The sequence below is a fragment of the Rhinolophus sinicus genome, chromosome 8, assembly GCF_057876585.1.
Source record: "Rhinolophus sinicus isolate RSI-liver-muscle chromosome 8, RSI-T2T, whole genome shotgun sequence".
NCBI classification, from domain to species: Eukaryota; Metazoa; Chordata; class Mammalia; order Chiroptera; family Rhinolophidae; genus Rhinolophus; species Rhinolophus sinicus.
Window position 1 is genome coordinate 28,887,380 of NC_142508.1, and position 15,897 is coordinate 28,903,276.

Sequence of the window (15,897 nt, forward strand, 5' to 3'; positions counted from 1 at the left end):
AGAGGGAACATGTCAACTATCTACAATTATGTGAAGGTTAGAAATGCCAAAAGATAGGCAGTGATTACCACAAATCAAGGGAGTCATGCTCTGTGTATAGGACAAATTAAGGAGGGGAAAGTTTAGCTCAAATAACAGGACAATTTTCTAATGTATTTTATGTCTTGTAAAGCTAAGTGTTACATATTATAAAGCCTTTGAAAAAGACAAAAATGAAACAAATTACAAATCATTACTTAATATTCTATGTGTGGATTCTCTATACTATGTTTACCTGTCAATCATCTACCTATTGATGTATCTTAGAAAATCAGCTTTTCACAAGCACATATAGAAATAAAAATAATGATTGCTACTACACTACAGGTTTTGTACTAGAAATTTAACAGGCATTTCATATAATTGTTAATATTCCATGTTAACAATTAAGGAAATTGAGAAATTTTGACAACATTCTGAAGGTCACTCAGCTAGTAAGTTCCAGATCCAGGAGAGGAACGCAGGGGTCTTTATCTCCATTCCTCTGTTGTAACCCCCTGGATAGTTAAATTACATTAGAACATTATTATATCTGTAAATTTTCATTATTCCATTATTTACATGACTGTAGGTATTATTTACTAATTCTATTAAGTATTTTATTACTAATTCCCTTGAATACCTAACAATATATTTTAGGTACCTTGGAATATGGCTACTCATGGCTCATGGTTATTATATTTGCAAGGGATAGCCATTTCCACAGCCATTTTCAAGGCTTGGAAAATTCATATTATCACCACCCATTCTAGCTATGTGGATGAGGTAAAGCCTAAATAATTTCATCTTCTTATTCTAAACACTACTCATTTTTAAATTTGAAAAATAATATCTTTATCCACTATTTTATGTACTTCAAATTATCCAATAAGTTGTGATGTATTTACAAGGCTGTAATTTTAAAGAAATTATGCTATTGGGTTCTCTTTAAAAATTAATCACCTCTCAAACTTAATTTAATTCATTTGAGTTGAATCTAAATTGAAAGACAACTTTGCTTATGGCTAACATTTCAAACAGTACGAAGATTATGAAGTGAAATGAATGAGTACCTTTTCCCTACAGCCTTCAGCCTCTGTGCTTGAGATAACCACTGCTAATAGTTCCTTTTGTCTTTCCAGGAATTTTCTATGCATATATCTGTGCACACCTTTTTTTTTATTTTACTTTACCATTTGTCTTGGTTATCTTTCCATATCAACACATAAAGTGCTCCTTTATTTTTTTAATGACTGTAAACATTGTATGATACATGTTTACATACATGGGTGTAACATTATTTATTCAGTTCCCTATTAATGGATATTTAAATAGTTTGTAGAGTTTTAAAAATAATTCTGACATTTATCTTTGCATACTTATCCCATACTGTTAGGGTAGATTTTTAGCTGTAGTGCTTCAGGGTCAAGGCCTATGTGTATTTAAATTTTTTATAGGTTTTTACATTAACACACACACACACACACACACACACACGAGTGTAAACAGGATGCTCACACTTTAAAACTCACACTGAACTCCAAGATATCATGGTATCAACTTCTGCTGTGTGGGCGTAAAATGGCCATTTGCCACAAACATTTTATTCTAGATAAATAATTTATTGCTCAGCCAGGCTTAGTATTGCTCATTTATATTTTCAAGTCAATAACACATTACTTGTGCATATTTTTCTATGCTTAATTAAAAGGCTTAATTTCCAGGCTTAATTAAAATAAATGTACTAATGTTTAAAATAATGGATTTGACTAATTATTTGTTCTAGGCTTTGGTTTACACTGTCTCCCACCTAGAAAATCCACCTCACTTCCACTCTGCATGTCTATGTGTTACCTGCCCATGTGGTTTATTTCAAATGTTACCTTCTCCATCTAAATCTTGTTTCCTTCTTCAGAACTCCCAGCACTTCTATTTAACCCTTTTACAGTTTACATTTTACACGGTCAGTTTCTGATAGATGGGAGCTATTATTATTATTAGGCACAGGATGTTCCTAGTTCCAGGAATCGTCTTCTTCTCTCCTGCTGCACTTACCTGCTCCAATGGGCTGGGATAACTCTAACTGTACATTTAGTATTCTGACACTACTGTTATTTTCTTTTAAAACAAATGGTCCAAGTTTTTATTTTTTAATACCAACTGGTTAAAATAATATTTTTATTCTTAAGATTTCAGATTTTCTAGCACAGCAAAAAATGATTTAAAATGTCTCTTTGGAACTCAGCTCAAAGACACATTAAACCTGAGAGTTAAATCTGAAACATACTGGTGAGAGTACCACGGATGCTATCATGTTAAAGGCCTTTGGAGGCCAGCTCGCATAGTTTACACGCCGCGGACCTATTTATAGAGCTGACTCCTTGCAATGTCAACAGTAACGTTATACTTATTTTAGTCTCCACATCTCAAGTATCAGCCTCTAGCAGTTGTACAGTTCTCTTGTATTTGATATCAGAGAGCCCAATGGAGCCTTCTGAAGAACCTAGTCAGATCAACAAAGATAACTTTTTAGAAGTTCCTCATTTATCTGATTCCCTTTCTGAAGATGAAGACGTTAAAGCTAACTTCAAGCCTGGCTTCTCCCCTCAGCCTAGAAGACGGGGTTCTGATTCTTCTGAAGACATGTACCTGGACACTCCATCTTCCGGTGTGAGAAGAGTTTCCTTTGCTGACACCTTTGGATTCAATCTTGTATCTGTCAAAGAATTTGATTGCTGGGATTTACCGAGTACTTCAACCAATTTTGACATAAGGAAGGACATTTTCCACCCAGAAGATTATGTTTTATCTCCACTGTTTGACTTACCTTCCTCAAAAGAAGATCTTATGCAACAACTTCAAATACGGAAAGCGATACTGGAATCAGCCGAGTGTCTTCCCGGGTCTACATGTATGAAGGGCATTATTCGAGTTTTAAATATTTCTTTTGAGAAGTTAGTATATGTGAGAATGTCCTTAGATGACTGGCAGACATATTATGACATTTTAGCAGAATATGTCCCGAATTCTTGTGATGGTGAAACTGACCAATTCTCCTTTAAGATTTCATTGGTTCCTCCTTATCAAAAAGATGGCAGTAAAGTTGAGTTTTGTATACGTTATGAAACTTCTGTTGGCACATTTTGGTCAAATAATAATGGCACAAATTATATATTGCTTTGTCAAAAGAAAGAACAAGAGCCGAAGTCTGTAAAACCTCGGGAAGAAGTTCCTAATAGACAAATAAGAGGCTGCTTAAAGGTAAAATCAAGGTGAGGATGTATCTTACATTCTTTACTCTTCATAATCTTAAAGTTTTTTAATGCTGTTCTTTATTTCATGTGCTGTAAGAGATAGCCATTCTGTTTAAAATATATTGCTTGTGATGTATAAAACAGTGCTGCTAGGCCTTGCCAAGGTCAATGCTATTCAAGTCACAGCACTGTGTTATCTCTCCTCCAAATATAAGGAAAAACATGGTATAACTTACTAACTGAGGAGGGAGTACAATGCTTGCTGAATGAGTAGAATAAACTGCTTAAGTTCAAACCATGGAATCTACATTCTTAACATGTAAAACTATTTACTTTGCCATTTAAAGTACATTGATTTTTAGTGGTTTTTAAATGTCTTTGCTGTACTTCAAAACATGTCTGACTAACATAAAATTGTGTTTCAATGTACCTAGTGTTCAGAAATTCTTAGACTTCCCCAAAAGCTGCAAGAAACTGTTACTGACTGATTGAGTCATACAGGGATGTTTGGAGCGATACATGTTAAGTTAGTCATAAGAACTATTACTTTAATGATGAACTAAGAGAAAGACGTAAGCATCTGAGTGATGTATGAATTACAGGTAAACTATATAATATAAATAAATACAACCAAAGGTAACATGGAACACAAAGTAGTGTAACTTAGTTAAAGTAAATGGAGCAGAATAAAAAGAAAATGACCTAAATAGAAACGAGGATATTCAGCTTTATAGGTTAGAGATTTGGGATATGACTCCTCATTAGTAACCCTGCTCTCCTGTTAATATGAAAAATAAAGAAAACTGGCATTCAAATCTCTCTATTGCAGAGTTGGCTGATTTCCATGGCACTAGGTTAGTGGATAAAACATCTGGGAAAACTTAAGTCCCTCCTGCTTCCCAATGCTCACCTAACCATAGGCAAATGTTTGATTATCCTCTGGGTTGTCTGCCCTGCCACTATGCCCAAAGATTCTAGTAACTGCACCAGAAATAGTGTAATATTATGAAAAGGAGTCAAGACATCCAGCTTCTGAGCACAATTAAATACTAACCTAAGGAATGACATTGGGAAATTTTTAACTTTGTGCTTTAATGCCTTGCTCTATTATATGGCAATAAATAATAACTACTAAATGTACAATTCTAACACATTAATGAACTAAATTTAATATAGGTGGAAGCAAGTCAATCATATAAAATATTTCTATTTTCATTATCCTTTAAAGTCATTTGAAAGATTGGTTTACTTAACTTTGTGTATTATGCTAACTTTCTAAGTCCAAAGAAACCTCTCTCAGATTTTAACTGATGCTGTTAAGAGAAATAATATAATCGTAATCTCTACATGTGCTAAAATAATAATCTAGATGTTTATGAAATTACTCAGCATCATGATAACTAGATAGACAAAATAAGTGCAACACTATTCAACAAACTAATTTATATAGCACATAAACATACACATTACAAACAAGATCATCATGAGCATCTATTAAACATGCTGCACCTTGCTCTATTTTAGAGGAAGCAAAATTTAGAAAAGGCACAACCTTATTATCAAAGAGCTCATAAAAGAAGCAGTGTTTAACTCGGGATTTTTCTGCAAGTTAAAGATGCAGTTTTAAAATTACAAGCAATCGTACTGAACTATACTATAGATAGGGGATTCCTTTGATGGACCAAAGTTGACCAGATATCAAGAACAACATGGGCAACTAATAGGCCTAATCTGCCCCAGTTAAGATATCACTGGAACTTTCAGTCGAAGATAACTTATGACTATATATATAACCATACACACATTTGTATTCAGAACAGTAATCATTGGACTAATAGCGGACACCATTCAAGTTTTAATATTGCTTTGGGGAAAAAAACCTGAGAACTAAACCACGAAATGGGCTAAAAGCCTGTAAAGTTTCCTAATGAGTTATAAAAATGGAAAAAATCTCTCTCCTTCAAAACCACAAATACATTTTCTGCACTTCTATAAGTTAAAAATGACCAACATAATTCAAACCACATTTTGCAAAAAGCATTTGCCTCTGGAGGAGGCCTTTTGTGTTGAGTTTCAGTCCAACTTGAATTTTTACATCTGATTTATATACCACTCAAAATGGAGTGTATAAAGGAAATCCTGACAGATACTTAGAACAGCATGTGCCATAATAGAATATTTATACAGCTTTTCCATCGTATAATTTATATGCAATGGGGTTTCACATATTCCCAAAACTCACACAAGAGAGCATTATCAAATTTCTAAATGAATATTGCAGTTGAATTTCATTGTGAAGAATTTGGTTAGGGAAAAATAACACACCTTATTAGTGTTATTTTACAAAATGTGTACTTCGCTAAAATAAAAATGGACTAATACTTATTTTACAAAAAATTTCAGCTTCCTAAATTTCCTCCTCCCTCTAAAGACTTACAGAATCTAAACGGGGTTTTGATGAGCATTTTCATATTTCCTGGGTAGCTTAATTTGGAGATCACTTCTTTCGGAAGATAAATACAGAACAGAAATTTATGTGAATTTTTGCTTCATACATGCAAGTAGATTAAAATAGAATATAATTTGTCAGAGTTAAAATGAAAATAAAGTCTTAAAGTAGAGAGTAACATTTAACTTAATTCTTGATACCAAAATTAATTTGCTATCTGATTCCTGGAGATCATATGTTCTGAAAGTGTCAATAATCCCTTCTAATAAGGACAGAACGAACTGTGAAGACACACTCAGTAATGTGGGACTTCAGTTATGTCAATCTCCCTAGGCACTGTGTTTTTTTCTATGGAGATTGTTTTTCAGGTCAGAGATCGCAAACCTCCACCCATGTTGACGTGGTCATCTATTTTCTTTGATGTTTGTTAATCTATTTACTTTGAACAAAAAGAAATATCTAGAGGGAGAAGAAAAAGAGTTTGTAACTCATAGACATGTGACTGAGTGACCAGAGGTATTTAATTAACCAATAAGGCATGATCATGAGATACTTAATAAGGGTCACCACATATATGGCACTGGGGTATGTGTTAGCAAACTAAGCAGATTTCTGATCTGCATCCTGTGGGCTTTATTTCAAAAGAAATGACCCAAAAGAAATGATGTTGATATAATTAACATTAAGTGTACATAGATAAAGAAGCTAAAAGTAGCATGCAGGAGCAGTATAATCTCAAAGTTAAAATTATGGGTTTCAGTTTAATATATCTGGATCTGAGTCCAAGCTTCATACATGCTAGCTCTACAGCCTTGAGCAAGTTAAATTTTGTTTCCTCATCTGTTAATTGGGAATAATAATAGTACTACCTCATGGGGGTTGTTTGAGATTTACATGAGCTAATGCACATAAACTTTTAACAGTGTCTGGCACATAGTAAGTTGTCAGTAAATGTTAACTGTTGTAAAAATACAACACTATATCTAGCTTAATTTAAGTGGATCTGAAAAACCCTAGAAAGGTTCAACCAGGCCCAAAATTCCTCTCCTCTTTCAGCGTTCCTAAATTTTTATCTTTGGAGAGCCATTTCTCTGTCTTTTGCAGGATTTTAATAAGTAAAACCAATTGAATTGCAGATTTTCTGATATGTGTGTCTTAATCTGGAGGATCTTAAATTTGGAAGAAATATTTTTTTTATTTTTTTTTTTTTATTTTTTTAAAAAATTTATTGGGGTGACAATTGTTAGTAAAATTACATAGATTTCAGGTGTACAATTCTGTATTACAGCATCTATAAATCCCATTGTGTGTTCACCACCCAGATTCAGTTCTCCTTCCATCACCATATATTTGATCCCCCTTACCCTCATCTTCCACCTCCCCACCCCCCTTACCCTCTGGTAACCACTAAACTATTGTCTGTGTCTATGAGTTTTTGTTTCTCATTTGTTTGTCTTGTTCTTTTGTTGTTTTTGGTTTATATACCACATATCAGTGAAATCACATGGTTCTCTGCTTTTTCTGTCTGACTTATTTCGCTCAGCATTACACTCTCAAGATCCATCCATGTTGTCACAAATGTTCCTATATCATCTTTTCTTACTGCCGAATAGTATTCCATTGTGTATATATACCACAACTTCTTTATCCATTCATCTATCGAAGGGCATTTTGGTTGTTTCCATGTCTTGGCCACCATAAACAAAGCTGCAGTGAGCACACGTGTCTTTATGTATAAATATTTTCAGATTCTTTGGGTAGATACCCAGGAGAGAGATTGCTTGGTCATATGGTAATTCTATTCGTAATTTTTTGAGGAACCTCCACACTGCCTTCCATAATGGCTGCACCAGTCTGCATTCCCACCAACAGTGTATGAGGGTTCCTTTTTCTCCACAGCCTCTCCAACACTTGTTACTATTTGTCTTGTTGGTGATAGCCATTCTGACTGGGGTGAGGTGATATCTCATTGTGGTTTTTATTTGCATTTGTCTGACGATTAGTGATGTTGAGCATTTTTTCATATGTCTATTTGCCATTTGTATGTCTCTTTGGAGAAATGTCTCTTCAGGTCCTCTGCCCATTTTTCAATTGGGTTGTTTGTTTTTTTGTTGTTGAGTTTCATGAGTTCCTTATATATTCTGGATATTAGCCCCTTATCAGAGGCACTGTTTGCAAAAATCTTCTCCCATTCAGTTGGTGGCCTCTTTATTTTGTCGATGGTTTCTTTTGCTGTGCAGAAGCTTTTAAGTTTCATATAGTCCCATTCATTTATTTTAGCTTTTGCTTCCATTGCCTTTGGAGTCAAATTCATAAAATGCTCTTTGAACCCAAGGTCCATAAGTTTAGTACCTATGTTTTCTTCTATGCAGTTTATTGTGTCAGGTCTTATGCTTAAGTCTTTGATCCATTTTGAATTAACTTTGGTACATGGTGACAAATAGCAGTCCAGTTTCATTCTTTTGCACGTGGTTATCCAATTTTCCCAGCACCATTTATTGAAGAGGCTGTCTTTCCTCCATTGTAAGTTTTTAGCTTCTTTGTCAAAAATTATCTGTCCATATTTATGTGGTTTTATTTCTGGGTTCTCAATTCTATTCCATTGGTCTATGTGTCTGTTTTTCTGCCAACACCATGCTGTTTTGATTATTGTAACCCTGTAGTACAAGCTAAAGTCAGGAAGTGTGATACCTCATTATTGTTCTTTTTTCTTAAGATTGCTTTGGCTATTCGGGGTCTTTTGTGGTTCCAAACAAATCTGATGATTTTTTGTTCTATTTCTTTAAAAAATGCCATTGGGATTTTGATGGGGATTGCATTGAATCTGTATATTGCTTTGGGTAATATGGCCATTTTAACTATGTTGATTCTTCTAATCCCTGAGCACGGAATGTCTTTCCATTTCTTTGTGTCTTCTCCATTTTCTTTCAAAAATGTCTTCTAGTTTTCAGCATATAGGCCCTTCACATCCTTGGTTAAGTTTATTCCTAGGTATTTTATTCTTTTTCCTGCAATTGCAAAAGGAATTGTTTTTTGTATTTCTTTTTCTGAGATTTCATTGTTAGTATATAGGAATGCAATGGACTTTTGTACGTTGATTTTGTAGCCAGCAACTTTACTGTATTCGTGGATTGTTTCTAATAGCTTTTTGGTGGAATCTTTAGGATTTTCTATATATAGCATCATGTCATCTGCAAAGAGTTATAATTTAACTACTTCATTCCCAATTTGGATGCCTTTTGTTTCTTTCTCTTGCCTGATTGCTCTGGCTAGGACTTCCAACACTATGTTGAAAAGCAGAGGTGATAGGGGACAGCCCTGTCGTGTTCCTGAACGTAGAGCAAAGGGCTTCAGTTTTTCACCATTAATTATGAGATTAGCAGAGGGCTTGTCATATATGGCCTTTATTATGTTAAGGTATTTTTCTTCTATACCTATTTTATTAAGTGTTTTAATCATAAATGGATGTTGGATCTTGTCAAATGCCTTTTCTGCATCAATTGATATAATCATATGATTTTTGTCCTTTATTTTGCTTATGTAATGTATCACATTGATGGATTTGCGGATGTTGAACCATCCTTGTGCCCCGGGGATGAACCCAACTTGGTCGTGATGAATAATCTTTTTAATGCATTGTTGTATTCGATTTGCTAGAATTTTGTTTAGGATTTTTGCATCGGTATTCATCAGAGATATTGGTCTGTAGTTTTCTTTTTTTGTGTTGTCCTTACGAGGTTTTGGTATCAGGGCAATGCTGGCCTCATAAAATGAGTTAGGGAGTACTATCTCTTCTTCAATTTTTTGGAAGAGTTTGAGCAGGATTGGCATTAGATCCTCTTTGAAGGTTTGGTAGAATTCACTAGTGAAGCCATCTGGTCCTGGACTTTTGCTTTTGGGAAGGTTTTGGATGACTGATTCAATTTCGTTACTGGTGATCAGTCTGTTTAGATTTTCCAGTTCTTCATGGTTCAGCCTTGGGAGGCTATATGTTTCTAAGAACTTGTCCATTTCTTCTAGGTTATTGAATTTGGTGGCATATAGTCCTTCATAGTATTCTTGGATGATCCTTTGTATTTCTGTGGTGTCCGTGATAACTTCCCCTTTTTCGTTTCTGATTTTGTTAATTAATGTATTCTCTTTTTTTATCTTACTGAGTCTAGCCAAGGGTTTGTCAATTTTGTTAATCTTTTCAAAGAACCAGCTGTTTGTTACATTTTTTTCTATTGTCTTTTTGTTTTCTATTTCATTTAGTTCTGCTCTAATTTTTGTTATTTCCTTTCTTCTGCTGACCTTGGGTTTCACTTGTTCTTCTTTTTCTAGTTCTTTAAGGTGTAACATGAAGCTATTTATTTGGGAGTTTTCTTGTTTCTTGAGATAGGCCTGTAATGAGATAAATTTCCCTCTTAAAACTGCTTTCGCTGCATCCCAAAAATTTTGGTAGGATGTATTTTCATTGTCATTTGTTTCTATGTATCTTTTGATTTCTCCTCTAACTTCTTCTTTGACCCAGTCGTTCTTTAAAAGTATGTTGTTTAATCTCCATGTATTTGTGTTTTTTCCTGCTTTGTTTTTGCAGTTGATATCCAATTTCAAAGCCTTGTGATCAGAGAATATGCTTGGTATGATTTCAATGGAAGAAATCTTAATGACTGTTAAAATTTCCGTATTTAATAGATGAAAAAGTGGAGGTCCAGATCAGAAGCAGTAAAAAAGGCATCAATTTTGCCTTTTTTGGCAAAATTTACTGGGACAGATGTGCATTATTTCCAGGAAATATAAACTTAGTAGCTACGTGTCCATGTATATTACTTTATTTCTCAAAGCCTCAGTTTATTCATCTGTAAAATGGGGTAATGATGTATGCCTGATGTTGTGATGGTTAAATTAAAGTAAGTGGGATTATATTTTAAAGTTTTTGGTACAGTGTTGGGCATATACAGTAGTCATCAAAACCCAACTATAATTTTCATCATATTCATTATCAAATCTTGTTCAGCTAATTTCCTGGTTCTTGAACTTGCATCACTTCCCAGACATCACAGTTACTCTTGTTCAGGTTCTAAAACTCATTTTACAAGTGTTTATCAAGGGCTTGTGTGTCAGGTGCTATGTTGTTAGGCACCAGTACGCCCTGGGAAACAGAGCTGGAAACATGACCCTGAGAAGACCCGAGAGGACCTGAGGGGACGCGCCTCTCAGGGGCTGAGAGCAGAGCAGGGAGAGAGAGTACCACAGCCCAGTGCTGATTCCTAGGGAGCACAAGGGAAGCAATAGCGAAAAGGAAATAAGGACCATTTACATTTTGGGTTTTCCAGAATATGGGATCTATAACTGATCTTGTGTATTGGGTAGGGGAGTTAGCTTTTCAGCATCTGTTTTTTTTACCCGCAACAGCAGCTAAATGTACATTCCCAACCACTGGGTCCACAGACTGACTTCATCTGGTTTTGTATTTTATTAAGTGAAATCAAGTTATTATTTTAAGTAAAGACACGACATGGTGTAGGTGTTGCGTGGTATTTATAACTTGGCCAGGTGAACGCAGATAAATTCCTGAAAGATTTTAATGTCAAAGGAGAAAATTGATGAGTGGTCAATTTTTGTACTAGTGGATTAGAACTAGGGAAAGAGAGAAATACCTTCTAAGACATGATTTTGAGATTACACAGAGTTTATCTTTCAGGGTGGCAAAATCGTAAATATGTGGCCAAGAAAAGCACTGGAAAATGGGGCATGAGGTATGGTTGTGCTGCATGTTCTGGTGACAGCCACTGACTGGGCTGTGAGAGTCCTTCATTTACACTTACAGTATAATCTGGGGTCCTGGAAATAGTCCAAAGAGGTGTAAATAGCACCATGAGGCCTTTCCGACTTAATGTATTCCATAGCTAACTTGTTTTGAGTCCACACTAATTGTGGAAGCTGGGTCTGTTTAAGGGAGAGAGCTCTGGCAAGGCCATATGGAAATAAAAAACACAGCTGCACAGGACCCGTCAGGAAGACTTTGGAAGCTGCCAGCTGGTTGACAGCAAAGAGCCAAATAGCTTAGAGTTTCCTTGGAGGTCTACCAGGGCTTCCTGGCTTCCTGGTTTTCTGAAAATCCATACCGTTCAGCCTAGACTTTCCCTGGAGGAGTTTTGAAATTTTTCTGAGAGAACAGGGTCTCGTCATTCAGGGTTTCTCTCAAGCTCTAGCTGACAGGAGTCAGTATGGATGCCATGCCTCATGCATCGTCTGGGATCGTCTGAACCTAACTGTCCACCTAAGCCCATCTGCAGCCTGTAAACCATGGAGCAGGGCGCAAGAACTCTGAGCCCACAAAGCTCTGGGCAAAAAAGTGATTGTGAAGTGGGACAGGTTTCCACCTTCTTCCAATTCTGCTGACTGTGACTCTTGTCCCTGTTCTAAGTTTTTACTTAACACCCAACAGGAATAACAAGGAGAGTGACCTCAGGGCACACACCTGAGGCGAGCCCAAGTGCCCATGCCCTATCAGACTTAGAAGATCCTCTCTACTCTGACACCTCACTTAGAAACTGCCTGAAAAAAAAAAAGTATGTATATATCTATACACACACACATATATGTGTGTGTGTATAGATATATATGTGTGTGTTTATATATGTGTGTGTATATATGTGTGTTTATGTGTATGCACACTCACGTGTAACACACACATACACATAAAATCCCCTCTTTAAATGCAGACACCTTTAGGATGTCAGGGGCTATCTCTGTCTTACACAGATTAATATCAGCTTTACGAATTTACTTTGTCTGCGGATTGAGACAATGGAAATGGATAATTTCAGAGCAGAAACCAGTAGGAGGCTGGAGGCAGATTTGAGTGCATAGATGTGGTAAGGCCTCTGCAGAAGAGTGAGGACCCTGAGGGTCTGGAGTGTGTGTGTGTGTGTGTGTGTGTGAGCGTTTGGTGTATTTGGGAGCGTGGCGGATTGCTAAAACAATGAGGCATAATGGAAACAGCACCGGCTTTTAAATAGGGCAAATTTGAGCTTTCATTCTAATTACTAACTATGTAAGCTTGGATAACTTATATTTTGTATCCATTTTATTCAGGCATAAAATAGGGATAGCAATTTCTACTTGGCAGAATTGCTATAAGAAATATATTAGCTAACATATATAAGCATCTATTCCAGTTGCTGACACTTTGTAGACTGCATAGGTGATAAATTCCACATTTTAAAATCTTGTGTGTGGCCAGTCCTATGCCCAAGACTAATGGAGAAAGAAATGCTTTTTCCCCCTCAATATCATTCCTGCTGTGAGAACCCAGGCTAATACAAATAGTTTCAAAATTAGTTATGTTACAGGTTCAATAAGCTTTTGGTCACTAACCAGGGAAACTAACTAATATTTATGGCATTGCTTCTATGGGGGAAATTATTTCCAAATTCTAGCAACTTCTAGGTTACAAAAAGATTTTGGAATATCAACTATTCATGAGTTGGACACTAGGTACTTTTTCTTAATAAACTACAACATGTTTTTTCTTAAGATAGTTCTTCTAAGGATGATCCTTTTCATTAAATAATTGAGTTGGCTACACACAATTTCACTTTATCATCCCTGTATATCTATGAATAAAAGATAAAATTGAATATTATATAATTCTTTTCCTCCAAGGAAATATATTACATACTATTGTATTTCTGCCGTTCCTTTGCTTTAAACCATTTTCTGTACCCCACAACTATATGAAAATGAAAAGGCTTCTCAGAACATATCTCTCAAATCTTTTCACATTTGTATTCTGCTTCTCTAATAGCTTTACTTGGTAATTGGCATGGTCGTGTTATTATCTATTTTATAAATAATAACTGGTTTTGAAACTTCATCATACTGTTCTGCTGTTTAAAGATTTTATGATAAATAGCTAAATTGGACTGTTCTACTTCATTGTTTAGTGAGAGACTAATTGTACATTAAACAAACCTGTCTTAGTAGATTTTACTATTCTCTTCCCCTCAAGTTACTCTGAAAATGGTCTGTCTGTGTTCAGTGCTATTCAAAGCACAACCAGAAATGGAATTTTAACATTATAAGACAAGGACTATCCTATGTTTGGTTGTGGATTTGAATTTTACTTAGTCCTTTTGAAATTTGCGGTAGTCAAAATGATCAAAATACACCCCACCCTAAAATTTATATTTGTAAAGCATGCCGAACAGTAGATGCTTTTCTTAACTATGTGAAAAAGATTTTATAGCCCATTCAATACTGATGGTATTCTGATTTGTTTAACAGGATAATACCATGATGCAAACCTAAACGTTCTAAATCTATAAGAAAAATTCCAAGCTGATTTTCATTCTTAAAAAGTACTGTGGATGTCTTCACACAATTACAAATCACATAGAATTGCTTAGGTAAATTTCAGCTTCATAAGCCATATGTAAAATGAAGCTGAGCAAAATGGTCATAGTTCGCTAATATCTTCTTTTGAGAATTAATGTTTATAATTATAATTTCATAATATATTGTTACAACTTAAATTTTCTGAGTACTTACCAATAGAAAAATTGCACAGATTTTAAAAAATCACATCAGGTACAGCAGAAAAAGAATATAATCTTCACATATAATCTTAAGTAGGTGTATAAAACTGTTGCATTTATTGTAAATAAAGTTTTAATCATTGTTTCCGATGGTTTCTGAACAATTTTCACTAAATTGTATTGTTGTAGAAGAGACCATCTAATTTTATCCTTTGCTTTCAGGCAGATGATTCTGAAAATTACTCAAGCCAAATGGCTATAAATTCTCTTCTTAATCATATCCTGGGAAAATTGTGTTCTTCGGGAATGTATTCTGTAGGAAATTCTATGTCTTTATGTAGCCATCCATATTATTCTATGTCTTAGCCTTGTCATTTGTTTACTCTGATTCTCACTTGAGTTAAATGTTGGAGTCCCTTTCCTTATACTTTAAAGCTAAGTAGAATTATTTTGTTTCTGTCACTGATTTCTATTTTCTATGTCAAATGACCCCAATAACTTTAATTTTTTCCCCTGAGATCCTAACTAGTAAACTAATAAAATAATCTGTAGTATTTTAATGCAAAATTCAGAGAAGGAAAAGCTCATCACCGACTGAATTCTCTTAAGGGGTGAATTATATCGCTATTATGAGGCCTGTGCTTTGCCGGCACTGATCTATCAGGGGCAGGGCAGTAGGTTAATGGCAGGCCAGCTAAGGAGCTCTACGTCTTTGGCTTTAGGTCTGAGTATTGGCAGTATTAATATTGTCGCTGTACCTCCTATGTGAGTCAGAGAACGGAAGCAGACTCCTTTACAAAAATTACAAAATTTAAAGTACTTCAGAATATCACTCAGTTTATTTCTCAATTCCAACTAAAAAGATAGCTGTGTTAGAATTTTTGAAACCCTCTCAGACTAATAATGAATAATTAAAAATACTAGTTACACCATTTTCTAGATATCTAATTTCACTCAAGAATGTAATTGTATGAGTATCTTTTAAATCTCGAATCGATTTGTAAAATTCAAATATAATGTAGACCAGTTGAAAATTGGTTACAAATGTATACTATTGTAGAAAGGTTAATGCTGTGTCTATAAGGAGAATGCACTTGACTATATGCTAAATTTCTTGATGTGTGTATGTGTGTGTGTGAGTGTGCATGTGTGTATGTGAGTGCGTGAGTGTGTGTGTCATTGTGTGAGCATGTGTACAATTTGAACTAAGAGCTCTGTGTTCTTGTCAATGAATACGTGCAGAGGACTGGTACCGCAACCAATTTAGTAAATTGAACATAGGGAGCAGTATAATTAATACGGCCCATCTACATTCAAATTATCCCTGATGCATTGATTTTCTTGTGAAAAAAATACACACATGTATACATGAGCTTTACTTAAAATTAGTATATATGTGTATGTAATAAATATAAAAAAGGCATTCTTCAGTTAGTTCATGTTTTCCTAGTATTTTATATTTTCTGTTAGTAGTATCTCACTCAAAGCTAACTTTGGCAAACCAACTTAAGTTTTTAGACAATCTAGTTCAATGAACATACAAGGCATTGGTTTATAAATCCCATACAACTCATGTAGTTCAACAGGACCCCGATTCCTGTTCTGATTTACCCATATTGTAGGACTTGCTTTTGCCCTTTCAATCTTTGTT

General features: G+C 35.0%; 1 protein-coding gene across 1 annotated transcript in view; it reads left to right on the top strand.

Annotated features, from left to right (window-relative positions):
* Positions 1–2,430: 2,430 nt before the first annotated feature.
* Positions 2,431–15,897, top strand: part of PPP1R3A (protein phosphatase 1 regulatory subunit 3A) — a 56,530-nt gene continuing 43,063 nt past the window's right edge. Inside the window, exon 1 of the mRNA XM_019743230.3 lies at positions 2,431–3,290. Coding sequence (XP_019598789.3) covers positions 2,503–3,290 — 788 coding nt within the window. The 5' untranslated portion in view covers positions 2,431–2,502. The remainder of the gene's footprint in view (positions 3,291–15,897) is intronic.